The sequence below is a fragment of the Coregonus clupeaformis genome, chromosome 18, assembly GCF_020615455.1.
Source record: "Coregonus clupeaformis isolate EN_2021a chromosome 18, ASM2061545v1, whole genome shotgun sequence".
In the NCBI taxonomy this organism is placed as follows: Eukaryota; Metazoa; Chordata; class Actinopteri; order Salmoniformes; family Salmonidae; genus Coregonus; species Coregonus clupeaformis.
In genome coordinates, this window is record NC_059209.1 from 40,937,722 (window position 1) to 40,963,647 (window position 25,926).

Genomic DNA, 25,926 nt, shown 5'->3' on the forward strand with positions numbered 1-25,926 from the left:
AGGAGAGGGTACTTCAATATTCAGTTATTCAGTGTTCCTATGGGGCCTGTTGGGTTAAGTGCAGTAGTAAATAATAATTCAACCACTAAGAAATGGCTCCTGTCAAAGGTGATCTCAACTAGGAAACATGGTAAGCCAGACAAAAAAAAATGACAAGCAAAAAATGAAATGGAATGGAAATGTCTTGTGCATTTGCAAAGCAGGATAGCCATGGCACTACCAAAGATATGTATTTGTATTTGTCAATAGATTTCTATTACATTGCATTAATTTCCCCCCCAGTAAAATCTCTGGTACTCTTAGACCTAGTGAAATTGACCGTTTAACGTTTCCGCCATCTAGTGTATAATAGATGTAATTCATTTGATGTAATTCATTTGACGTTGGCTACGCAATTCCTGCGTAAAATACGTGATAAGCGTAGGAAAAATGTGGGAGGGTGCTCTGCTGTTCCTGTACCGCTACATTGTAATTGATCATCAAATTACAATGTAAATCATAATCGGAACATTATTTTCAAACGCAGAACATATTAGTCATGTCATATCCACCACCTGGAATACCGGGTGGCAATGAATCAACGAATGCATGGTTTGCTATCTAAATATCAGGCGCTGTCAATGTAGGATATCCGGAAGAATTCAGGGAGGCTTGCACGAGCCAGTGCGGTGTTGACGTAAGAGCTAAAGCCATTTCAAGCGATGTCTAAGGTTCCGTGACATATTTAACTGATATATTTTATTATGAATACCATGCATGCCAATTAATATGCAAAGTATTATGTATGTGGCTATACGAGAAGTGTATGATGATAAGGGTAACTTGCAATGTATGCATTATGTTGAGTGTGTAATGTACAGTGTCTATTTTGTATACAGCAGTACTGTGTGTCAAAGACAATTTTCCCCTTGGGACATTAAAGTTCATTCTATCCTAACCTGTCCTATATTAATGTATGTTATGATAGCTATGTGTCAGGTCTTTGGTCCCAGTCTGTCAGTGTATTTGGCTTTGTCATAATGCTTGTTCAATACCTTGAGTCACAAACCATATTTTTCTGATTACCCTATTATCATTATCTCTGTGCCTTTAGAGTTGATGGTGATAATGTTTAGTGTTCTGTATTGAACCACTGACTGACTGGTATGATGATCATGAGATGACTAGTCAGTCAGTAATGTACCTGTTTCTCAACCATTATTCATTGCGTTGTACCAGGACCCTCCTCCAAGGTGACAAACATCCAATCAAAGACTAGCATGTGAGAAGATGGACATCCCAGCAGCCAATCAGAGCTACGGACATGGCGGGCAGCCCGGGGTGTGTCATAATGGCTGGTCAGCAGCCCCACCCCCTACCGGTCTTGGATGTACCGCTGCCCAAGGACTCTCCAGTGACCCTCTACCCAGCTTACAGGGTCTGAACCTGTGCCGAGCCTCACACCAGAGTCCCTCTAATAACATCCCTCCACCCATGGTTCAGTTACAGTACTCACACCAGGGCTGTCTCAGCAGTCTTCCTACGAACCAAGGACCTTCAGCTCTTTTACCATGCCTGAATCAAGATCCTCACATACCACACTCAAACATGGGTCCTTATATTTCCCACAACAGCCCTCCACCATCAACACTCCTACCTCTGAAACAAGGACCACCACCTAGCGGACCTCCATCCATGATACCTTCTACAAACCAGGGTCCCCAGAATACTGTCGCTCCTCCAGTCTCTTCCTCATCTCCATATCCGTATCCAAACCAAGGCTTTGTGAATGGCCCTCCAGTGACGTTGACGAGTCCAAACCAAGGCTTTGTGAATGGCCCTCCAGTGACGTTGACGAGTCCAAACCAAGGACCTCCCAACAGCAGTTTTTCAACCATGTCACCATGTGGGAACCAGGGCCAACAGTGTTCACACCGTTATCCTCCACAACTCACCTCACCAGTCCAGCAGCAACCTCAATGGGCCCTGCCTCAGCAACACTATAACCACAGTGGTAAGCTATACACTAACACGCTAACAGAGTCAGGTGCATGCATGACCTATACTATACATCAATAATTGTGTTGTAATATGTTGCTCCTAACTCTTCTGTGTCTCTCAGGTGTAATGTACAAGCCTGGTGCCACCTCTCAACCTGTACAGGATGGTACCAACATGCAACCAGTAAGAAAACATACCATATTAACAACAACATGTAGTAACAGACGCTCACATCATCTTCCGGAAGGAGTGTCATTATTACTGATTATAAACTGGGTGGTTAGAGCCCTGAATGCTGATTGGCTGACAGCCGTGGTATATCAGACCGTATACCACCGGTATGACAAAACATGTATTTTTACTGTTTTAATTACATTGGTAACCAGTTTATAATGGCAATAAGGCACCTATGGCCAATATACCATGGCTCCGTGTTGCGTCGTGCCTAAGAACAGCCCTTAGCCGTGGTATATTGGCCATATTCCACACCCCCTTGTGCCTTATTGCTTAATTATAACGTTGTTATACCAGTGTGTCTCTGCATACTAGAAGTGACTAATCTGTCCTGGTGTCTCTCTCTTCCTGTGTGTCTGTGTCCAGTCCTGTCCGTCTCCAGGGGACAGTGGGGTGTCCAGCCCAAGCTCACCTAGCTCAGAGTCACGCTATGGCCTACACCCTCAGCTTCTACCCAGCGCTGTAAGTGTCCCTCCTCTTCCTCTAGACGTCATCCTCCTCTCTCACTATCTTTCTCCCACTCCTCTCTCTCCTCTGTTGTCTTTGGCCTCCTCCTTGAAGACACTGCACAACTCCTCTTTTATTCCTCTCTCTCTCTCTCTCTCTCTCTCTCTCTCTCTCTCTTTCTCTCTCTCTCTCTCTCTCTCTCTCTCTCTCTCTCTCTCCTCTCTCTTTCTCTCTCCTCTCTCTTTCTCTCTCCTCTCTCTCTCTCTCTCTCTCTCTCTCTCTCTCTCTCTCTCTCTCTCTCTCTCTCTCTCTCTCTCTCTCTCTCTCTCTCTCTCTCTCTCCTCGCTCTCTTTCTCCCCCTCTCTCTCTCTCTTTCTCCTCTCTCTCTCTCTCTCTTTCTCTTCTCTCTCTTTCTCTCTCTTTCTCTCTCTCTTTCTCCTCTCTCTCTCTCTCTCTCTCTCTCTCTCTCTCTCTCTCTCTCTCTCTCTCTCTCTCTCTCTCTCTCTCTCTCTCTCTCTCTCTCTCTCTCTCCTCTCTCTTTCTCTCTCCTCTCTCTTTCTCTCTCTCTCTCCTCTCTCTTTCTCTCTCCTCTCTCTTTCTCTCTCCTCTCTCTCTCTCTCTCTCTCTCTCTCTCTCTCTCTCTCTCTCTCTCTCTCTCTCTCTCTCTCTCTCTCTCTCCTCGCTCTCTTTCTCCTCTCTCTCTCTCTCTCTCCTCTCTCTCCTCTCTCTCTCTCTCTCGCTCTCCTCTCTCTCTTTCTCTTCTCTCTCTCGCTCTCTCTTTCTCTCTCTTTCTCTCTCTCTTTCTCCTCTCTCTCTTTCTCTCCTTTCTCTCTTTCTCTCACAGGTGCGTGTGATGGAGGAGGACAGGACAGCATGGGAGGGGAAGGTGTTTGTGTCTAAACCCAACTCCTCTCTACCTCCGCTGGCTACCACAGACTGTGTCATGGAGGACAGAGGTAGGCCTCAGGCAATACAGCAATTCTGTATAATATTTACATAAATAAATATATTTTATAAATAAGACTAAAATCAGTTACCATTATATAAATGTACTGCTAACCAAACTATACAGCTATCACCCAGCCCCTGGCCCCTGGCTAAACTACACAGCCTATCACCCAGCCCCTGGCCCCTGGCTAAACTACACAGCCTATCACCCTGCCCCTAGGCCCTGGCTAAACTACACAGCCTATCACCCTGCCCCTAGGCCCTGGCTAAACTACACAGCCTATCACCCAGCCCCTAGGCCCTGGCTAAACTACACAGCCTATCACCCTGCCCCTAGGCCCTGGCTAGACTACACAGCCTATCACCCTGCCCCTAGGCCCTGGCTAAACTACACAGCCTATCACCCAGCCCCTGGCCCCTGGCTAAACTACACAGCCTATCACCCTGCCCCTAGGCCCTGGCTAAACTACACAGCCTATCACCCTGCCCCTAGGCCCTGGCTAAACTACACAGCCTATCACCCAGCCCCTAGGCCCTGGCTAAACTACACAGCCTATCACCCTGCCCCTAGGCCCTGGCTAAACTACACAGCCTATCACCCTGCCCCTAGGCCCTGGCTAAACTACACAGCCTATCACCCTGCCCCTAGGCCCTGGCTAAACTACACAGCCTATCACCCTGCCCCTAGGCCCTGGCTAAACTACACAGCCTATCACCCTGCCCCTAGGCCCTGGCTAAACTACACAGCCTATCACCCTGCCCCTAGGCCCTTGCTAAACTACACAGCCTATCACCCTGCCCCTAGGCCCTTGCTAAACTACACAGCCTATCACCCAGCTGCTGGCCTGCTGGCTTGCTGTGTGTGAGTGAATTTTGTGAGTGTGTACTCTGTGGCAGCTGACCAGTTCTGTGGTCGTCTCTCTCTGTGTCCCTAGGTAACTGCAGTCCTCGGTTCATCCTTTCTACCTCCTACTGTGTTCCGTGTGAGGGCCAGACGGCCCTCCAGAGCCACCTACCCCTGGGGGCCCTAGTCGCCCCTCTGGCTAGGCTACACACAGGAGAGGTACTAACCTGTACTATCACAGTTCCTCTTCTAGCCTGGTCCCAGATCTAATTGTGTTGTATATCCTACTACTATAACGACCATATGGTTGTTGTTATGCCATGAAAACCACCATAGGAGTTGGCTGTACAGCACAAACCGATCTGGAAAGGAAAAGGAAAGAGGGATACCTAGTCAGTTGTACAACTGAATGCGTTCAACTGAAATGTGTCTTTTGCATTTAACTCTAGAACCGCCTGACCTTTCAGCCTATAAGTACCCGATAGGGAGCGTTGCCAGATGTCCTCATTAGAATATGCATCAGATGCATATCAACCCACAAGATGCAGCAAAAATAAGCACCAACGTTTGATAAATAGTGCAGAAACTATTGTAAAGCATGAATTGCATTAATAAATATTTGTGGAAATATACCAAATTTACAAAAATAACAACAATAGTTATTTGTTTATATAAGAGTCAAGGATATGTTTTGTATAATTCTACAGTCCTCGAAAAAACCTGGACATATAGCCTATTTTCGTTTCCCTTACAATAAAAACATAGTGTAATCCATTTGATCAACTTTATTTGTAGATTTGATTGTACTCCTGAGTGGCGCAGTGGTCTAAGGCACTGCATCGCAGTGCTAACTGTGCCACTAGAGATCCTGGTTCGAATCCAGGCTCTGTCGCAGCCGGCCGCGACCGAGAGACTCATGGGCGGCGCACAATTCGTCCAGTGTAGGGGAGGGAATGGCCGGCAGGGATGTAGCTCAGTTGATAGAGCATGGCGTTTGCAATGCCAGGGTTGTGGGTTTGATTCCCACGGGGGGCCAGTATAAAAAAATATGTATTCACTAACTGTAAGTCGCTCTGGATAAGAGCGTCTGCTAAATGATGTAAATGTCATTAATAAAGTCCAGTCACAGCTTCTTTTGACAAAGTAGAAACTACAAATATAGTAATATAACCAGCCAGGTGTTCAGGTGAAATGATTTGCTGTATTCCTTAACAGAAGCACCAGTGCATGAACAGTTGTAAAGGATGAATTGCATAAATAAATAGCATATTTGAATTTTAAGTTTATTATGTTACTAGTTTTTGCTTAGTAGCCAGAGCAATGCTGCAACACGAGTGGTCATGTGCTGAATGAATGGACTGCACGGATATTCTTGGAAAAAGTTAAATGTGGAAATAGAGCTGCAGCTCTTGAATTATGGGAGTTAAGTGTAATAGAAACTGCAGAATATGGTAATATACACTACCAGTCAAAAGTTTTAGAACACCTACTCATTCAAGTGTTTTTCTTTATTTTTACTATTTTCTACATTGTAGAATAATAGTGAAGACATCCAAACTATGAAATAACACATATGGAATCATGTAGTAACCAAAAAAGTGTTAAACAAATCAAAATATATTTAATATTTGAGATTCTTCATTACACTACTGTTGTTCTAAATTACATCAACCTCTTCACCCTCATCATTCAGATAGGCCTACTTTAAATTAGATTGTGAAGTAACTTGCACAGTTATTGCCGATTCCAACCATTTGTCATTCATTCAGTGGGCTGGCATCGTTTGCTTTGCTGGATAGAGTCAAGGATATGTTTTGGATTATTCTAAAGTCCTACTGCAACATTTACCATGTTTTTGTGTAGCTTAAAATACAGTTGAAGTCAGAAGTTTACATACACCTTAGCCAAATACATTTAAACTCAGTTTTTCACAATTCCTGACATTTAATCCTAGTAAAAATGCCCTGTCTTAGGTCAGTTAGGATCACCACTTTATTTTAAGAATGTGAAATGTCAGAATAATAGTACAGAGAATGATTTATTTCAGCTTTTATTTATTTCATCACATTCCCAGTGGGTCAGAAGTTTACATACACTCAATTAGTATTTGGTAGCATTGCCTTTAAATTGTTTAACTTGGGTCAAACGTTTCGGGTAGCCTTCCACAAGCTTCCCACAATAAGTTGGGTGAATTTTGGCCCATTTCTCCTGACAGAGCTGGTGTAACTGAGTCAGGTTTTGTAGGCCTCCTTGCTCGCACACGCTCTTTCAGTTCTGCCCACACATTTTCTATAGGATTGAGGTCAGGGCTTTGTGATGGCCACTCCAATACCTTGACTTTGTTGTCCTTAAGCCATTTTGCCACAACTTTGGAAGTATGCTTGGGGTCATTGTCCATTTTGAAGGCCCATTTGCGACCAAGCTTTACTTCCTGACTGATGTCTTGAGATGTTGCTCCAATATATCCCCATAATTTTCCTTCCTCATGATGCCATCTATTTTGTGAAGTGCACCAGTCCCTCCTGCAGCAAAGCACCCCCACAGCATGATGCTGCCACCCCCGTGCTTCACGGTTGGGATGGTGTTCTTAGGGTTGCAAGATCCCCCTTTTTCCTCCAAACATAACAATGGTCATTATGGCCAAACAGTTCTATTTTTGTTTCATCAGACCAGAGAACATTTCTCCAAAAAGTACAATCTTTGTCCGCATGTGCTGTTGCAAACCGTAGTCTGTTTTTTTTATGGAGGTTTTGGAACAGTGGCTTCTTCCGTGCTGAGCGGCCTTTCAGGTTATGTCGATATAGGACTCGTTTTACTGTGGATATAGATACCTTTGTACCTGTTTCCTCCAGCATCTTCACAAGGTCCTTTGCTGTTGTTCTGGGATTGATTTGCAGTTTTCGCACCAAAGTACGTTCATCTCTAGGAGACAGATCGTGTCTCCTTCCTGAACGGTATGACGGCTGCGTGGAGATACATCCACAGGTACACCTCCAATTGACTCAAATGATGTCAATTAGCCTTTCAGAAGCTTCTAAAGCAATGACATCATTTTCTGGAATTTTCCAAGCTGTTTAAAGGCACAGTCAACTTAGTGTATGTAAACTTCTGACCCACTGGAATTGTGATACAGTGAATTGTAAGTGAAATAATCTGTCCGTAAACAATTGTTGGAAAAATTACTTGTGTCATGCACAAAGTAGATGTCCTAACCGACTTGCCAAAACTATAGTTTGTTAACAAGAAATGTGTGGAGTGGTTGAAAAACTGGTTTTAATGACTCCAACCTAAGTGTATGTAAACTTCCGACTTCAATTGTACATTTGATTAGTAATAGAGTTATATAGTAATAGTTATAGTAAGTAAAACTGTCCCATAACAGCTTATTTCTACAAAGTAAAACGTAAAGAGAACGGGATCAACCGCCAAGGCGCGGGGTCAAATTATTTGCTGCTGATAAATATTCATACCACAAACTCATCATTACACTATTGTCTTTCTAAATGAAATCAACCTCTTCATTCACCTTGTCATTGTTAGGACTCATTTATATTCAATTGTGAAGTAATGTGCACAATTATCGCCCATTCATCCATTTGTCATTTATTCAGTGAGGAGAGAGAGACGCATTAGCGCCTGGCTGGGTACCAACGTCCTACAGCACATTATCTTGGCTGGGTACCAACGTCCTACAGCACATTATCTTGGCTGGGTACCAACGTCCTACAGCACATTATCTTGGCTGGGTACCAACATCCTACAGCACATTGTCTTGGCTGGGTACCGACGTCCTACAGCACATTGTCTTGGCTGGGTACCAACATCCTACAGCACATTATCTTGGCTGGGTACCAACATCCTACAGCACATTATCTTGGCTGGGTACCAACATCCTACAGCACATTATCTTGGCTGGGTACCAACATCCTATAGCACATTATCTTGTCTGGGTACCAACATCCTACAGCACATTATCTTGGCTGGGTACCAACGTCCTACAGCACATTATCTTGTCTGGGTACCAACATCCTACAGCACATTATCTTGGCTGGGTACCAACTTCCTACAGCACATTATCTTGGCGGGTTAAATCAGGAATAGGTAAAAAGGCTCTAAATACTTTTCTGTTTGTGATTTCAACATTCTGACAAATGAGTAGTGTAAAATTCAAACATTTTGTAAAAATCAGGGAAGAAGCTGGACATAGCTTTTTTGGGGGCACATTTTCTTTTTACAAAATCAAATGTCAGTGGCCGTTGGCCTATGGCGGTTCTAGTGTTAACCCAACCCCTCTGAATCAGAGAGTGGCCCCAGGCTAGTCTCACTAAAAATAAAAATACATTAAATAAAAGAAAGGGCTGGTGGGACCTATTGATAAAACAAATAAGAGTTAAGCCATCACTATATTGAGAATAGAGAACCACTAGAGTCTGTCTGGCTTGTGAATCCTGTTCCCTTGTTGTGTTGTGCTCTCCAGCGCCCCCTGTCTGTGTGTATGGAGGCAGACACTGTAAAGGGCTGTGGGGAGTGTGGGGCCTACATGTGTTCAGCTATGGGATGGCAGGACTGTGGACAGAGATTCTACTGCCCATTCTGTGGGAAACTCTGTGAAGGTAAGAGACATTTATCCTGCTCAATGTCTTCTGTTGTCTTCTCAGACTGGAACACAGCACTTGTTGTCTCCATCTCTTTCTCTCTCCCTGCCCTTCTCCTATTCTCCTTTACATAACTCATGTTCCCTCTGTTTCTGTCTGTCTTCACTCTCTGTCTCTCCCTCCTAATCGTTATGCTTTTACTCTCTCTCTCTCCCTCCCCATCTCTCTCGCCCTCTCTCTCTCCCTCCCCCGTCTCTCTCTCGCGCTCTCTCCCTCCCCGTCTCTCTTTCTCTCTCTCCCCATGTCTCTCTCTCGCTCTCCTTCCCCCTCTCTCTCTCTTTCTCTCCCTCCCCCCCCCCTCTCTCTCTCTCTCTCCCTCCCTCTCTCTCTCTCTCTCTCTCTCTCTCTCTCTCTCTCTCTCTCTCTCTCTCTCTCTCTCTCTCTCTCTCTCTCTCTCTCTCTCTCTCTCTCTCTCTCGCCCTCTGTCTCTCAGTTGGTTGGCAGCATTACCAGCCCACATTGGGAGTAGAGGGGAACAGAGTGGACAGAGAGCAGAGACCTGAGCTCAGTCTGGGCTCCTATGAAATACTGGACAGTCAACAGGATGTGCCTGCTGCTGTGTTGCTCCTGGCTGTTGATGTGTCTGCTGCAGCTCTGAGAGGAGGACAACTGGAGCTCATCAGTCAGCAGCTACTTTCTCTACTCACATCACTAAACCGGTAAAAACACACACACACACACACACACACACACACACACACACACATGATGTCATACTTAGTGAGATCCCTCTTGGTTTGTTTAAGGGAGGAAGGTGCGGTCCAATCAGATGTCCGTGTGGGGTTGATGACCTATGACAGCCGGATCCACCTCTATGACCTCAGCCCTGCCCTGTCCCGCCCACACATGCTGGTTGTCACGGAGACAGAGGACCTGCAGCTTCCTGTGAGGGAGGGGCTTCTGGTGCCACTCAAAGACTGCATAGACAGTATCGACAGGTAGAAGAAAAAAAAGTGCTATCTAGAACCTAAAATGGTTCTTCAGCTGTCCCCATAGGAGAACCCTTTGAATAACCATTTTTGGTTCCAGGTAGAACTCTTTTTGGTTCCAGATAGAACCCTTTTTGGTTCTATGTAGAACCATTTCCACAAAGGGCTCTACATGGAACCCAAAAGGGTTCAACCTGGAACCAAAAATGGTTCAACCTGGAACCAAAAATGGTTATCCTGTGGGGACAGCTGAAGAACCCTTTTGGAACCCTTTGTTCTAAGAGTGTACAGTATAACACAGAAACATAGCTAGGGCAGTCAAGTATGTGTGCCTGCTGACTGCGTATACTAGCTAAGCACACTCAGAACAAATCAGCGATTGCCAATAAGCATTCCAGATGTTGACATCAGTCCAGACAAAGTGTCAACATAGAATTCTAACCCTGCAGAAAAGTATTAACTTGGCTATAATATTATAAAAGCATCCCTTAATGCATACAATGATTGCTTTAATTGAGTCAACCTTTCCTCTCTGGGTTGTGTAGTGTTCTGCAGCGTATCCCTCTGTTCAGTGCAGAGTTTGAGGAGGCCAGTGGAGTTCTTTTGGAGCTGCCTGTCAAGGCTGGACTGGCCATTCTAAAGGTAAGAACCTCTCACTAACACACACACCATCTCTGAAGAAGAGTATAGAATTGTTCTGAGAAACTCACTAGTAGAGATATAACGCAAGGGCTTCTCTTCTCACCATGCAGGAGGTGGGTTGTCCTGGCAAGCTGCTGGTCTTCCACACCGCTCCCTTCACCGAGGGAACACACACACACAACTCCTCTGGTTTCTTCAGCTCCAACAAACCAAAGGTAACACACACACAAACACACACACACACACACACACACGTTCAGTAATTTAACCCTATCTTCTCTCTCTCTCTGCTTTGTATCCCAGTCTCTGTTTCAGCCCCCGGACCATGCTGTCTCATTGGCTAAGGAGTGTGTCAGTCAGGGCTGTGGTGTGCACCTGTTTGTGTTCGCCCAGCAGAATGTGGGCGGGGCTTGGCCGGGACATGTTCCTTACCTGACAGGTGGAGAGCTGCACTGCTACCACAGTCTCCAGGTACCAGACCAGACATTTAGGAATGTAGCAATGCTACATGTGGCTAAATGCTGAACACCGGTTGAGATAGAGTCTGACCAGCGAAATAAAAAGGAACCACACTAATTTGACATAAGCTGAGTATAAACACTGTTCATGGAAAAAAAATGTAATCTAAACACTGCTGCCATTAATTTCTAATGTGGAATGTTGTGAAATGACCTTAGGGCGCTTTCATATACACTACATGACCAAAAGTATGTGGACACCTGCTCGTCGAACATCTCATTCCAAAATCATGGGAATTCATATGGAGTTGGTCCCCCCTTTGCTACTATAACAGCCTCCACTCTTCCTGGGAAGGCTTTCCACTAGATGTTGGAACATTGCTGTGGGAACTTGCTTCCATTCAGCCACGAGAGCATTAGAGAGGTCGGGCACTGATGTTGGGCGATTAGGCCTGTCTTGCAGTCACGTTCCAATTCGTTCCACACCGATCTCGACAAACCATTTCTGTATGGACCTCTCTTTGTGCACGGGGGCAGTGTCATGCTTAAACAGGAAAGGGCCTTCCCCAAACTGTTGCCACAAAGTTGGAAGCACAGCATCGTCTAGAATGCCATTGTATGCTGTAGCGTTAAAATTTCCCTTCACTAGAACTAAGGGGCCTAGCCCCAGACCATTATTCCTCCTCCACCAAACTTTACAGTTGGCACTATGCATTGGGGCAGGTAGCGTTCTCCTGGCATCCGCCAAACCCAGATTCGTCTGTCGGACTGCCAGATGGTGAAGTCCAATGGCGGAGAGCTTTACACCACTCCAGCCGATGCTTGGCATTGCGCATGGTGATCTTAGGCTTGTGTGCAGCTGCTCGGCCATGGAAACCCATTTCATGAAGCTCCCGACGAACAGTTATTGTGCTGACGTTGCTTCCAGAGGAGGTTTGGAACTCCGTTGTCAGTGTTGCAACCGAGGACAGACCATTTTTTTTCACTACGCGCTTCAGCACTCGCCGATTCCGTTCTGTGAGCTTGTGTGGCCTACCACTTCGCGGACGAGCCATTGTTGCTCCTAGACGTTTCCACTTCACAATAACAGCACTTACAGTTGACCGGGGCAGCTCTAGCAGAAATTTGACGAACTGACTTGTTGGAAATGTGGCATCCTATGGCGGTGCCACATTGAAAGACACTGAGCTCTTCAGTAAGGCCATTCTACTGCCAATGTTTGTCTATGGAGATTGCATGGCTGTGTGCTCGATTTTATACACCTGTCAGCAACGGTTGTGGCTGAAATAGCCGAATCCACTAATTTGAAAGGGTGTCCACATACGTTTGTATATATAGTGTATCTCTGTATGATCCAGATACTAGAGTGTTTGGTACCCTGATCTGCGCTATAACGCATGTGTGAAACGCAAATGAACCATGGCTGAAACCAATCCTGGACCTGCGTGAGGAGCGGGTCCAAGATCCAGGACCAAAGTACCAGGTATTGTGACGCAGCAGGGAGAGTCGCGTGGAACCTTTTGCCCATTGTAAACAAGATAGCTTGCTAACGTCATGTAGAATGTGCATCTCGCAAAGCAAAACATATTTGTAAAATTCTCACAAACACTCCAGGAAACTGAACAAAGGAACCAAATGTCATATGTGAAAGCGCCCTTAGTTTGGGGTGCACAATTCTAATTCACTATTCTGACTGATGTTTCAGGGAGAGTTGGACAGGGAGCGTTTTAATAGTGACCTGAGGAGGACTGTAGAGACAGAGACGGGCTATAGGGCCACACTCAGTGTACACGTCAGTAAAGGTAAGACCAGACCTCTCCTTCCCTCTGTCTCTGTCTCTCTCTGTCTCTGTCTTTATCTCTGTCTCTGTCTCTCTCTGTCTTTATCTCTGTCTCTGTCTCTCTCTGTCTGTCTCTTTCTTTCTTTCTTTCTTTCTTTCTTTCTTTCTTTCTTTCTTTCTTTCTTTCTTTCTTTCTTTCTTTCTCTCTCTCGCTCTCTCTCTCTCTTTCGCTTTCAATTTCAATTCAATTTAATAGACTTTATTGACATGGCAAGTTAAATTACTTACATTGTCAAAGTATACATATAACAAAAATGGTGGGACCAACAGCAATAATAATAGTAGTAGTGGAAATGGGATTACCATTAACAGCAACTACAACAACAATATTAATGAGAATAACAATACATTAAAGCAATAGTAGTCGACCAGTCTCAACATGACTGATAAGACACATTACATGGTATGAAAGCCAAAACAAAACAGGAAATATTATTGACATTACATTACACTTTTCACTGGCTGTCCCTCAGGTTGTGGCAGGAGGACACATATTTGGCTGTCAAAATTGCACATTTTGGCTCTTTTATAGTTTCAAATTATTTGTACTGAATGATAATTTTGGGAAAGAAAGATTCTCGTAGGTCTGAGTATTTGTCACAGTGTAATAGGAAATGCAGCTCTGTCTCTACCTCTCCCCGGGGGCAGAGTGAGCACAGCCTGTCCTCTCTGGGCAGCCAGGTTTGCCTGTGACGACCGGTCTCTATAGCCAGACTGTGCTCACTGAGTCTGTACCTAGTCATTGTTTTCCTCAGTTTTCTGTCAGTCACAGTGGTCAGATAGTCTGCCACCATGTACTGTCTGTTTAGAGCCAAATAGCATTGAAGTTTACTTTGATTATTTGTGGTGTCTTTCCAATAGGTGATATATTTTTCTTTTTGCTTTGTGATGATTTGGTTGGGCCAGATTTTCTGAGTGCTGTCCTGAGGCTCTATGAGATTAGTTTTGGTTAGTGAACTGAGCCTCAGAACCAGCTGGCTGAGGGGACTCTTCTCTTGTTTCATCTCTTGACATAGTAGAGCTGTGTGATGGAATGTTTTAGGGTCACTTGTTTTTAGATGGTTGTAAAATTTGATGGCTCTTTTTTCTATTTGAATAAGGAGGGGGTATTGGCCCAATTCTGCTCTGCATGCAGTATTTCGATTGGATGTTTGTCCCATTTGGTAAATTCATTATTAGAGAGCGGACCCCATACTTCACTACCATATAGAGCAATTGGTTCTATAACCGATTGGAACATTTTGAGCCAGATTCTAATTGGGATTTCGATTTTAATATTCCTTTTAATGGCATAGAATGCTCTTCTTGCTTTGTCTCTCAGCTCACTCACAGCCATGTGAAAGCTACCTGTGTTGCTAATATTTAGTCCTAGATATGTGTAATTTTTGGTGTGTTCTAATAGAACTGTGTCCAAATAGAATTTATATTTGTCATCCTGATTTCCGGACCTTTTTTGGTATATCATTATATTCTTTTTTTTTTTTTAGATTAACAGAACCTGTGCAGATGATCTAGATGCTGCTGTAACCCCTCCTTAGTGGGAGACAGTAGCACCAGGTCATCTGCGTACAGCAGACAATTGATTTCAGTGTTGTGTAGGGTGAAACCAGGTGCTGCCGATTCTTCTAATTTTTTTGCCAATTCATTAATGTAGATGTTAAATAGTGTTGGACTTATTGGGCAGCCCTGTTTCACTCCACATCCCTGAGAGAAGAAGTCTGTTTGCTTGTTTCCAATTTTAACCACACATTTGTTTTTAGTGTACATTGATTTAATAACATCATATGTTTTCCCTCCAATACTTAGTGCCAAATTGAATCAAATGCTTTCTTGAAGTCTACAAAACACGAGTAGATTTTGCCATTGTTTTGGTTTACTTGTTTGTCAATTAGAGTGTGGAGGGTGTAAATGTGGTCTGTTGTACGATAATAAAAAAAAGAATCCAATCTGGCTTCTGCTTACGACGTCGTGTTCATCAAGGAAATTATGTAGTCTGCTGTTTATGATACTGCAGAGAATTTTCCCCGTTGCTGTTAATGCAAATTCCTCTGTAATTATTTGGGTCAAATTTGTCTCCATTTTTATAAATTGGTGTGATCAATCCCTGGTTCCAAATACCGGGAAAAATACCTGCAGTTAGGATAATGTTGAAGAGTTTGAGGATAGCCAATTTGAGTTTGTGATCTGTATATTTGATAATTTCATTTAAAATACAATCAGCACCATAGGCCTTTTTGGGTTGGAGAGTGCAAAGTTTTTCCAATAATTATTGTTCTGTAATTGGGGTATCCACAGGATTCTGATAGTCTTTGACTGCTGATTCAAAGATTTGTAATTTTTCCTGTATATCTTGTTGTTCTGGGCTCTTTGTTATATTGCTGTAGAGGTTTGCAAAGTGATTTCTCCACATATCCCCATTTTGGATAGCCAATTCCTCATGATGAGGTTTGTTAAATTTATTCAAATTTTCCCAGAAGTGGTTTGATTCTATGGATTCCTCAATCACATCCATCTGATTTATAATGTGCGGTTCTTTTTTTGTTCTTAGGGTGTGTTTGTATTGCTTCAGCGTTTCCCCATATTGAAGGCGTATATTTTTGTTGTCTGGGTCTCTGTGTTTTTGATTAGATATATTTCTCAATTACTTTCTTAGATTTTTGCAAACATTATCAAACAATTTTTCATGATCTATTATTTTGGGGTTGCTCTTATGTTTCTTTAGATTAGCCAAGGAGGCTAATTTGTCAAATATAAAGTTTATGTTCCAAACAGCCAAATTTACACCTTCATTGCTGTAGGAGAATGTTACGGCTAAAAAGTTGTCCAGGAGAGATTGTATTTTTTGGCTAATAATTGCTTTTTGGTAGATTTCTGTACTGTTTGCACTCCATCTATAGGCCTGTTTAGTACCATGAAATGTATTGGACCGTGATGCTTCATGGTTGAGTTCTGCTCTTCTCAGATACACTGTGATTTTACTGTGGTCTGAGAGAGGTGTTAGTGGGCTGACTGTGAAGGCTCTGAGAGACTCTGGGTTGAGGTCGGTGATGAAGTAGTCTACAGTACTGCTGCCAAGGGATGAGCTGTAGGTGTACCAACCAAAAGAGTCCCCTCTTAGCCTACCATTGACTATGTACAGACCCAGTGTTCGACAGAGCTTTAGGAGCTGTACTCCATTTTTGTTTTTCACTTTGTCATAGTTGTTTCTGGGGGGGGTATGTGGGGAGGGAAAGGTTATTGCTTCCCGGTAGGTGTTTGTCCCCATGACTGTTAATAGTGTCTAGTTCTTCTGCTGTTCTAGCATTCAGGTCTCCACAGACCAGCACGTTGCCTTGGGCCTGAAAGTGACTAATCTCCCCCTCTAGAATGGAGAAACTCTTCATTGAAGTAGGGTGACTCTGAGGGGGGAATGTATGTGGCACAGAGGAAGATGTTTTTATCTGTTAAGATAGCCTCCTTGTTGATTTTTAACCGAATAAAGAATTATCCTGTTTTGATCAATTTGATTGAATTAGTTACTTGAGATTTATACCATATTAGCATTCCCCCTGAGTCTCTGCCCTGTGTGATTCTCTCGTTGTGTCTGCCCAAGTCCCACTACCAAGGCATGGGGATGATAGACAGGTGTTCTGTCTGATAAAGTTATTGATCTCTGTCCCTCCAGACCTGCGTGTGTCAGGGTGTTATGGCTCGTTCGTCCCTGGGCCCAACCCCGCCCACGTCGCCATGGCAACCCTTGATTGGCGGACAACGCTGGCCGTTGAGTTAACACACAGCAGAGCTCTGGACGAGAAGAGGGGCGTGGTCGTACAGGTGGGTGGAGTTTCGCAGTAGAAGCACTTTGTGACAGTTGCTGATCTAAAATGGTCTAGAGAGCCAGGTCATAAGGTCAGAATACTGCTGAATGTAAATGATGTAGAAAGCCAAGTCATAAGGTCAGAATACTGCAACATGTAAATGTATTTGTCAACACTGTTGTATTATGTCTTAAGTTATGAGACATGGTATGAAGCTTTACAACATGTTAACGATATTGTTACCCTTTAATTCTCTCCTAAGACGGTCCTGTCCTACACCAGCCAGCAGGGAGAGAGGAGGACCAGGGTCCACAGTCTGTCTCTGTGCTGCTCACGCCACCTACTGGACACCTTCTGTAACTGCCAGGCCCAGACCCTGCTCACCTTCTACTGCAAGAAGAGTAAGATCACTCACTGACTAACCTTAACCTTAACCCTAACCTTCTACTGCAAGAAGAGATCATTCACTGACTAACCTTAACCCTAACCCTAACCTCCAGTCTACAAAACTTACTGTAGGAAATTACTGATTTGAAAGCATAGATAAGAATTGTATCCATTGGATAGGGTTAAAGTAGAGGAACCCTTCTACCCAGTCCTGGCAGCCAGATTAATGATGACTCTTTACAGAAACTCAGGGAAAAGTGTCAACACTATTGGTGTTTTTACAGACCTTTTTTACTTATCTTTTCTACTCCTGTTCTGTTTTTAACTGTCCATCTATATCAGAAAGTTACAAGTTAATATCATATGTTTAGGACAGTGCCTGAACACTGATGGTAGTCTCTCTCTCTCTCTCTCTCTCTCGGTCTCTCGGTCTCTCGGTCTCTCGGTCTCTCTCTCTCTCTCTCTCTCTCTCTCTCTCTCTCTCTCTCTCTCTCTCTCTCTCTCTCTCTGTCTCTGTCTCTCTCGTCTTCAGTGTACTGTGCGGTGTTGGAGCGTCCTCTACAGGAGCTGAGAGAGGAACTGCAGACAGAGGTAACAGAGGCTCTGGCCTGCTATAGGAAACACTGCAGCTCCTCCTCTGTGTCCCCGGGACAGGTGAGTGGACATCATGGATTTCAAAAGCACCTTTCTCCCTGCTCATGTGGTTGTTGTGGATATTTCCTCAAGCTCCTCATACATACAGTATTTCCCCTCTAATTTCTCATTTAGTAAAGGGTAAAAAGAGTTTACCATTTAGTAAAGGGTAAAAAGAGTTTACCATTTAGTAAAGGGTAAAAAGAGTTTCCCATTTAGTAAAGGGTAAAAAGAGTTTCCCATTTAGTAAAGGGTAAAAATAGTTTGCAGGAAGAACTTCAAACAACATCAAGGCAGTAAAAATAGCCCTTTATGCCTGGTTTAACTTAGGTGATTTTCTCTCTCTTTTAGTGGTCCTTCCGCAGTACCTGGGGGCCCTGCCAGTCTACCTCAACAGCTTTGAGTTGACTGTGCTTGTCTCTTTGTGTATCCTACTATAGCTCAGGGTTTTCAAAACTAGGGGTCGCGGCCCCATGTGGGGTCACCTGATTTGAAAACGGGGTCGTGTTGTTCATAGAACCGGGGTTACGTCAATAACCTCCTGTAGCCGCTGGATGCGGTTGTAAGAAACAGAGCGGTTTCTGTTCTCCTAATAATGTGGCTCTTTTGTATGGTTTAAGCCACAAAATATTGTGACCCCATCACTGAAAGATAAGACTCTCTGGAACACGTATGCCATGTACTGTTTCCCTTTACTGAGCCCACAAGCCTCATTAGATCAGAGTGGACAAGACCAGGTGCTAAATCAGACTGGGGGAATAAGAACATCATCAATGCTGATTTCTTTCTACACAGAAGATCTTCTGAACTTCCCAATACCTTTCTGATGCATTTCAGTCACTTTAAACCATTACATCACCTTTTTTTTTTACATAGTGGGGTCGCAAAAACCTTTTGCTATCAAAATGGGGTCGCGGGTCCTTAGCTGGTCCTTCCCCAGTACCTGAAGTCTACCTCAACAGCCTGAGTTAGCTGTGTGCATCTCTGTGTGTATCTCACTATAGCTGATCCTACCCCAGTACCTGAAGGCCCTGCCAGTCTACCTCAACAGCCTGAGGAAGAGTGAAGTTCTGCTACCCGGCCTCCGCAGCTCAGTACACCAACGCCTGCAGCTCCGCAGCCAAGTGGTCTCCATGGATACCAAGACCACAGCAGGACACTTCTACCCTCTGTTGCTACCACTAGTAAGGGGTGATGGTGGTGGTGGTGATGGTGTTGGGGGGGGGTGGTGTTGATGGTGGTGGTGGGTGTGATGGTTATGGTAGTGATGGTGGTGGCGACATCACATGGAATAATTGAGATAGAAATACATAGCCACATCTGTGCCTCTGTTCCTCTGTGCCTCTGTCCCTCTGTCCCTCTGTCCCTCTGTCCCTCTGTTCCTCTGTCCCTCTGTCCCTCTGTCCCTCTGTTCCTCTGTCCTTCTGTCCTTCTGTCCCTCTGTCCCTCTGTCCCTCTGTCCCTCTGTGCCTCTGTTCCTCTGTCCCTCTGTCCCTCTGTCCCTCTGTCCCTCTGTCCCTCTGTTCCTCTGTCCCTCTGTCCCTCTGTCCCTCTGTCCCTCTGTTCCTCTGTCCCTCTGTCCCTCTGTTCCTCTGTACCTCTGTCCCTCTGTACCTCTGTCCCTCTGTTTCTCTGTTTCTCTGTGTCACAGCACTCTCCCTCCCTCTCTCACACTGACTCCATTATGTCTCTTCCACCTCCAGCCAGTAGGTGACGATACCTCCAGCCCTCCCTGTCCTCTCAGCCTAGGGGAGGCTGTTCGCTGCACTGCTACTAGCCTGGACCCTGGAGGTCTCCACCTGGTCCACGGACCCCTGGTCCTGCTACTCTGGGTGGGCCACAACATCTCCAACACCTCCCTGGTCCAACTCTTCAACATCACCTGTCTGTCCACACTACCCTCTGGAGAGGTGAGAGAGGGGGGAAGGAGAGGAGAGGGGTGAGAGGGAAGTCAGTGAGGGAACGTGAAGGATGAGGGCGTGGAAGTGGAATACATCGTAAATGCTTAGTGAAAGAGGTGAATGGACCACTGCTGATTAAATTCGATATCTACAGTATTTACAGTATGTATATTTGTGTGTGTCTGTGCAGACGAAGCTGCCTGTGCTGGACAACCCACTGTCTGTCAGTGTGAGGTCACTCATCGACACCCTGAACTCACAGACACCCTATACCCGCAAGGTGAGGCTCTTGAAAACGTCCTTTTTGGGGTTGGCATGAACATGGGAGAGAGGAAGTTAAATAGTTATCACGAAATAACCTCTGACTAATATCTTAGGTTTGACTGATTGTGTGTGTGTGTGTCTCTCTGTCTCTCTCCCTGTCCCGTCCCCCCCCCTCTCCCCAGCTGCGTGTGGTGAAGCAGGGGGACAGCTGTGAGGAGGCTCTACAGCGACTTCTGGTAGAAGATAAGAGTCCCAACGGGGGAGCGAGCTACGCTGACTTCCTGTACCACCTCCATGTCAACTCTATACGACTGCTGGTTCATTAGGTGTAAAATGTTTTGAACTGGAAACGCAAGCATGGGTTTTTTTATTGGACAAGTCCAGTTAATCCCTCCATGTTTCAATCAGCTTTTCTTCTGTTTGGTGCCTAATGAACATGACCCTGGTGTTTTCTAGCCCTGGATGGTCAGCAGTATGGGCAGGAGTTTTATCACATCGACCACCCTCTCCCGAACAAATCTGAATGATCATAACCTTATTTGACTTACAGTATGCAACTGGTTGTTGTACTTGAGGCCATCAGCAAATGGTGATGTCTTATTAGTTTGACTGTTGTATTAATAACTTTTGACATGTTTACGTTAAAGCTGTGTGTGTGTGTGTGTGTGTGTGTGTGTGTGTGTGTGTGTGTGTGTGTGTGTGTGTGTGTGTGTGTGTGTGTGTGTGTGTGTGTGTGTGTGGGTGGGTGTATAAACTGTTGACTACTGTTATTATCTCTGACTGTTAGTAGTGTAGCTGATTGTCAAGGTCTCTTTGTCATCTGGATAAAGACAGAAGTGTGTACTTGATATGTTAATTAATGTGTGTGTGTGTGTGTGTGTGTGTGTGTGTGTGTGTGTGTGTGTGTGTGTGTGTGTGTGTGTGTGTGTGTGTGTGTGTGTGAACGTGTGCACAGCCCTCTACTGTACTGACAAATAGCTGAAATAAACATGACTTTTATGTAGAGAATCATATAAAATGTAATTCAATTTCGTAACCTTTTACTGCAGAGGGCTAAATCAGGGTCACACAGAGTGTTTCTTGGTAGTCTTAAACAAATCTACTTTGAGACAAAAGTATACACCTCACACACATGGTTATGGGCTTAAAAAAAGAAGACACCTGTACCATGTCAGATATAGAGTTGAAATGTATTCAATTTTGAGTTTGCATTCCAGTATTACACTTTAAATATACTGAACAAAGATATAAATGCAACATGTAACGTGTTGGTCCCATGTTTCATGAGCTGAAATAAAAGATCCCAGAAATTGTCCATATGTACAAAAAGCTTATTTCTCTCAAATCAAATGTTGTGCACAAATTTGTTCAGATCCCTGTTAGTGAGTATTTTTCCTTTGCCAAGATAATCCATCCACCTGACAGGTGTGGCATATCAAGAAGCTGATTAAACAGCATGATCATTACACAGGTGCACCTTTTGCTGGGGACAATAAAAGGCCACTTTAAAATGTGCAGTTTTGTCACACAACACAATGCCACAGATGTCTCAAGTTTTGAGGGGGCGTGCAATTGGCATGCTGACTGCAGGAATGTCCACCTGAGCTGTTGCCAGAGAATTGAATGTTAAATTCTCTACCATAAGCCACCTCCAACGTCGTTTTAGAGAATTTGGCAGTACGTCCAACTGGCCTCACAAACGCAGGCCATGTGTATGGCGTTGTGTGGGTGAGTGGTTTGCTGATGTCAACGTTGTGAACAGAGTGCCCCATGGTGGCGGTTGTGTTATGGTATGGGCAGGTATAAGCTACGGACAATGAACACAATTGCATTTTATCAATGGCAATTTGAATGCACAGAGAGACCGTGACGTGATCCTGAGACCCATTGTCATGCCATTCATCCGCCGCCATCACCTCATGTTTCAGCATGATAATGCACGGCCCCATGTCGCAAGGATCTGTACACAATTCCTGGAAGCTGAAAATGTCCCAGATCTTCCATGGCCTGCATACTCACCAGACATGTCACCCATTGAGCATGTTTGGGATGCTCTGGATCGACGTGTATAACAGAGTGTTCCATTTCCCTTCAATATCCAGCAACTTCACACAGCCATTGAAGAGAAGTGGGACAACATTCCACAGGCCACAATCAACAGCCTGATCAACTCTATGCGAAGGAGATGTGTCGCGCTGCATGAGGCAAATGGTGGTCACACCAGATACTGACTGGTTTTCTGACCCACGCCTCTACCTTTTTTAAAGTTATATGTGACCAACAGATGCATACCGTGCATTCGGAAAGTATTCAGACCCCTTGACTTTTTCCACATTTTGTTACGTTAACAGCCTTATTCTAAAATGGATTAAATGAAAACATTTCCTCATCAATCTACACACAATACCCCATAATGACAAAGCGAAAACAGGTTTTTATAACTTTTTGTAAATTTTTACAAATAAAAAAACAGAAATGCCTGATGAGAACCTGCTCCAGAGAGCTCAGGACCTCAGACTGGGGTGAAGGTTCACATTCTAACAGGACAACGACACTAAGCACACAGCCAAGACAACGCAGGAGTGGCTTCGGGACTAGTCTCTGAATGTCCTTGAGTGGCCCAGCCAGAGCTCGGACTTGAACCCGATCGAACATCTCTGGAGAGACCTGAAAATAGCTGTGCAGCGACGCTTCCCATCCAACCTGACAGAACTTGCAGAGAAAAATGGGAGAAACTCCCCAAATACAGGTGTGCCAAGCTTGTAGCGTCATACCCAAGAAGACTTGAGGCTGTAATCACTGCCAAAGGTGCTTCAAGAAAGTACTGAGTAAAGGGTCTGAATATTTATGTAAATGTGATATTTCAGGGTTTGTTTCATATATACATTTGCAAACATTTCTAAAAAAAACTGTTTTTGCTTGGTCATTATGGGGTATTGTGTGTAGATTGATGGGGGGGAAAACAACAATTTAATACATTTTAGAATAAGGCTGTAATGTATCAAAATATGGAAAAAGTCAAGGGGTCTGAATACTTTCCGAATGCACTGTATCTGTATTCCCAGTCATGTGAAATCCATAGATCAGGGCCTTATGAATTGATTTCATTTGACTGATTTCCTTATATGAACTGTAATTCAATAAAATCTTTGTAATTGTTGCATGTTGAAATTTATATTTTTGTTTCGTATACATCGTAGAAGACTGAAATATAACAAAACTGGTTGACATAGAAACACCAGATTTGCGTCTGTTTAAAAAAATTAAATCTTTATTCATTATGAAAAATATTAATAACATTCCACCCATGAGGCCAAAGAAGGCGCTTTTGGTCATTGACTGCAGGAAAGGGTTACATAACTTTACTTTGTTTTCCTGTGATAGGCAATTGTCCTACACAAGGTTTTAAAAGCGCTTGATTCAATCATTGTCAGGTGGAGTGGGGTAGCAAAGGGATATCAGAACAAGTGAACGTTCAGCTAATTAATTGTCTCTGACGTACAAACCCAAATGTCCACAGTGAAGCAAGACAGACAGATTTAGCTTCACAACATTTGTAACATCTAGCTGAAGAATGACCTAATGAGAGCAATGATAATGATGTCATTGGCTCTTGTGTTCATGTCAACTGTCTGTGCCGACCCCCCAGGGCCCATGATGGTACAGTAGTAATCTACAGGTTTGGAGACAAGGGAAAGAAATGGTACGTCCAAAATAGCACCCTTATCCCGTCATAGTGCACTACAATCGACCAGAGTCTTATGGGCCCTTGTCAAAAATAGTGCACTACTTAGGGAATAGGGTGCGATTTGGAAACAGTGAAAGAGAGAGAAGCAGCAACTCCACAATGAGTCATTGAGCTGACTAACGAGGCTAATTGGAGGCAATTATGTGGAATTAGGTCCTAACTGAAGGGTTATTAACTTATATTACAGACAGCTATATGTGGGAGTGAAGACTCACTCAGTGAACTGTCATTTGTTTTTCTCATTTATCAGTAAACACAACAGACACAGGGACAGATGTTCTTTCAAGTTAGAGACTCATATGGTTTAATGGTCAATGCTTGTAAGAGTCTTTTAGTATGGAATCCGCACTGAATATAACTAAATCAGTTAAGAGAAACAATAGTGAAACAGTACGCTATTCAGCTTTGGATTCCCAAGCTAAGTCTGTTTTGCAGGTTTGTCGAAAGATCAAGATTAGAAGTGTCCTCAAACTGATGTTTCACTGTTTTATTTCTTAGTTAATCATTTATCACAGCATGTCTGTGTAACCATAAAATGTAATGACCATATACGACCATATGCTGTTTCAGAGGAAGGCAGAGAGCTAGAGCCTGTAAAGCAGGCAATGAAACCCGTAAGACTGGTTACAATCAGATTTAGAGTCATTACAGGACAGGCGGGACTAATGCAAAAAAACATTGAAAAGACGTACAATGAAATGGTGCAATACTCCAAGAAGGGGAGTTTGAGAAGACGGATCAGAGGGGAGTTTGAGAAGACGGATCAGAGGGGAGTTTGAGAAGCTTTACTGGTTCCTGAAAGAGGAAGAGGAGGCCAGGCTGGCTGCACTGAGGGAGGAAGAGGAGGCCAGATTGGCTGCACTGAGGGAGGAAGAGGAGGAGAAGGGGAAGATGATCGCCAGAGAGATGAAGAACATTCAGGACCAGATCTCTTCTCTCACAGAAAGCATCACTGCTTTGAAACAAGAACTCCAGAAAAGAGAGGTGCCATTTCTCAAGAGCTACAAACACATCCAGAGAAGTTCCAGAGCCCAGTACACACTGCCGGATCCACAGCTGGTCTCAGGAGCGCTGATAGATGTGTCCAAACACTTGGGCAACCTGCAGTTCAGTGTCTGGGAGAAGGTACAGGGGATTGTCAAATACACTCCTGTGATTCTGGACCCCAACACTGCTGCCCGCTGGCTCTCTCTGTCTGATGATCTGACCAGTGTGAAGCATTTAGGCAAAAGGCAGCAGCTCCCTGACAACCCAGAGAGGAACACCATTTGCACCATAGTTCTGGGCTCTGAGGGGTTCAGCTCAGGAAAACACAGCTGGGAGGTGGAGGTGGGGGACTACCCTTACTGGTATATAGGCGTGGCCAAGGAGTCAATCAACAGAAAGGGGGAAGCATCTACAACCCCAGAGTATGGATACTGGGCTATAAACCAGAGTAGTGGTCAGTATTGGGCAAGACATGAGACCCTCACTCTGAAGAGGAGACCCCAGAGGATCAGAGTACAGCTGGACTATGACAGGGGAGAGGTTTCAATACCAAAGACATGACACACATCTATACTTTGAATGAAAAGTTTACTGAGAGAATGTACCCATATTTCTCTATTGGACAGGCTAGTGATGCCAACCACACCGATATACAGATCTGCCAATCAGAGGTGTCTCTGACAGTGATGTCATCCCAGTGAGGTGTGTGGGGACCAGAAGTCCTCACAAGGATAGTAAGACATAGGATTGTCAATGGGAATCAATTGTTTGGTCCCTACAAGGATAGTAAAACAACGTATGTGTGTGTGTTTTGGAAGAAGGTGGTTGTGGGGAAGGGTAGTAGACCCATTCCAGAGAGCTTAGTGTTTTGGTTTACGATTAATAATTTGTTAATGAAGGTGATTGATGACTATAAAATGTGTTTAGTTTTTAAATGTAGAAACACTAAGATAGTAGGGTTTTCAACTGCTCATCTATACCCAGAGAATCAGAGTGATGTCGTTAGGTTGTGACTCAGCTGTCATGCTGGGTTTATGTAATCAGTAAACTGTTTTCTATCGGGATTCATACAGTGATAAAGGTCTGTTCAGAGACGTGGCATGTCTCTGTCATCTCTACAGTGTAAACTCACAACATGGATTTCTACATCAGACTCGTTGGGGTGAATAGGACGTAAGAGGACAAAGGCATTTACACAGTCATTTAGCAGACGCTCTTATCCAGAGCGACTA

General features: G+C 44.2%; 1 protein-coding gene and 1 pseudogene across 2 annotated transcripts; both read left to right on the top strand.

Annotated features, from left to right (window-relative positions):
• The first annotated feature begins 429 nt into the window (after positions 1-429).
• Positions 430-21,085, top strand: si:dkey-13n15.2 (protein transport protein Sec24C). 2 transcript variants are annotated; one of them, XM_041836042.2, is made up of 20 exons: positions 430-710; positions 1,219-1,993; positions 2,102-2,163; positions 2,581-2,676; positions 3,506-3,617; positions 4,545-4,672; positions 8,931-9,066; positions 9,542-9,767; positions 9,855-10,046; positions 10,583-10,679; positions 10,790-10,894; positions 10,983-11,150; positions 12,843-12,939; positions 16,642-16,790; positions 17,037-17,175; positions 17,694-17,815; positions 18,799-18,978; positions 19,498-19,704; positions 19,886-19,975; positions 20,142-21,085. In XM_041836042.2, the coding sequence occupies exons 2-20, from the start codon at positions 1,270-1,272 to the stop codon at positions 20,283-20,285; spliced, it is 3,174 nt and encodes a 1,057-aa protein (XP_041691976.1). In that variant the 5' UTR covers positions 430-710; positions 1,219-1,269; the 3' UTR covers positions 20,286-21,085. The 2 variants fall into 2 exon arrangements, with proteins under 2 accessions (XP_041691976.1, XP_041691975.1); XM_041836041.2 differs by having other exon boundaries at positions 430-676.
• LOC121587215 lies at positions 20,396-25,395 on the top strand (annotated as a pseudogene).
• Positions 25,396-25,926: the final 531 nt, after the last annotated feature.

Coding starts and splice junctions, on each gene's coding strand:
- si:dkey-13n15.2 (XM_041836042.2), top strand. CDS start 1,270: ATGGACATCCCAGCAGCCAATCAGAGCTACGGACATGGCGGGCAGCCC. Junction 2,164..2,580: donor ATGGTACCAACATGCAACCA/GTAAGAAAACAT, acceptor GTCTGTGTCCAG/TCCTGTCCGTCTCCAGGGGA. Junction 2,677..3,505: donor CTCAGCTTCTACCCAGCGCT/GTAAGTGTCCCT, acceptor TTTCTCTCACAG/GTGCGTGTGATGGAGGAGGA.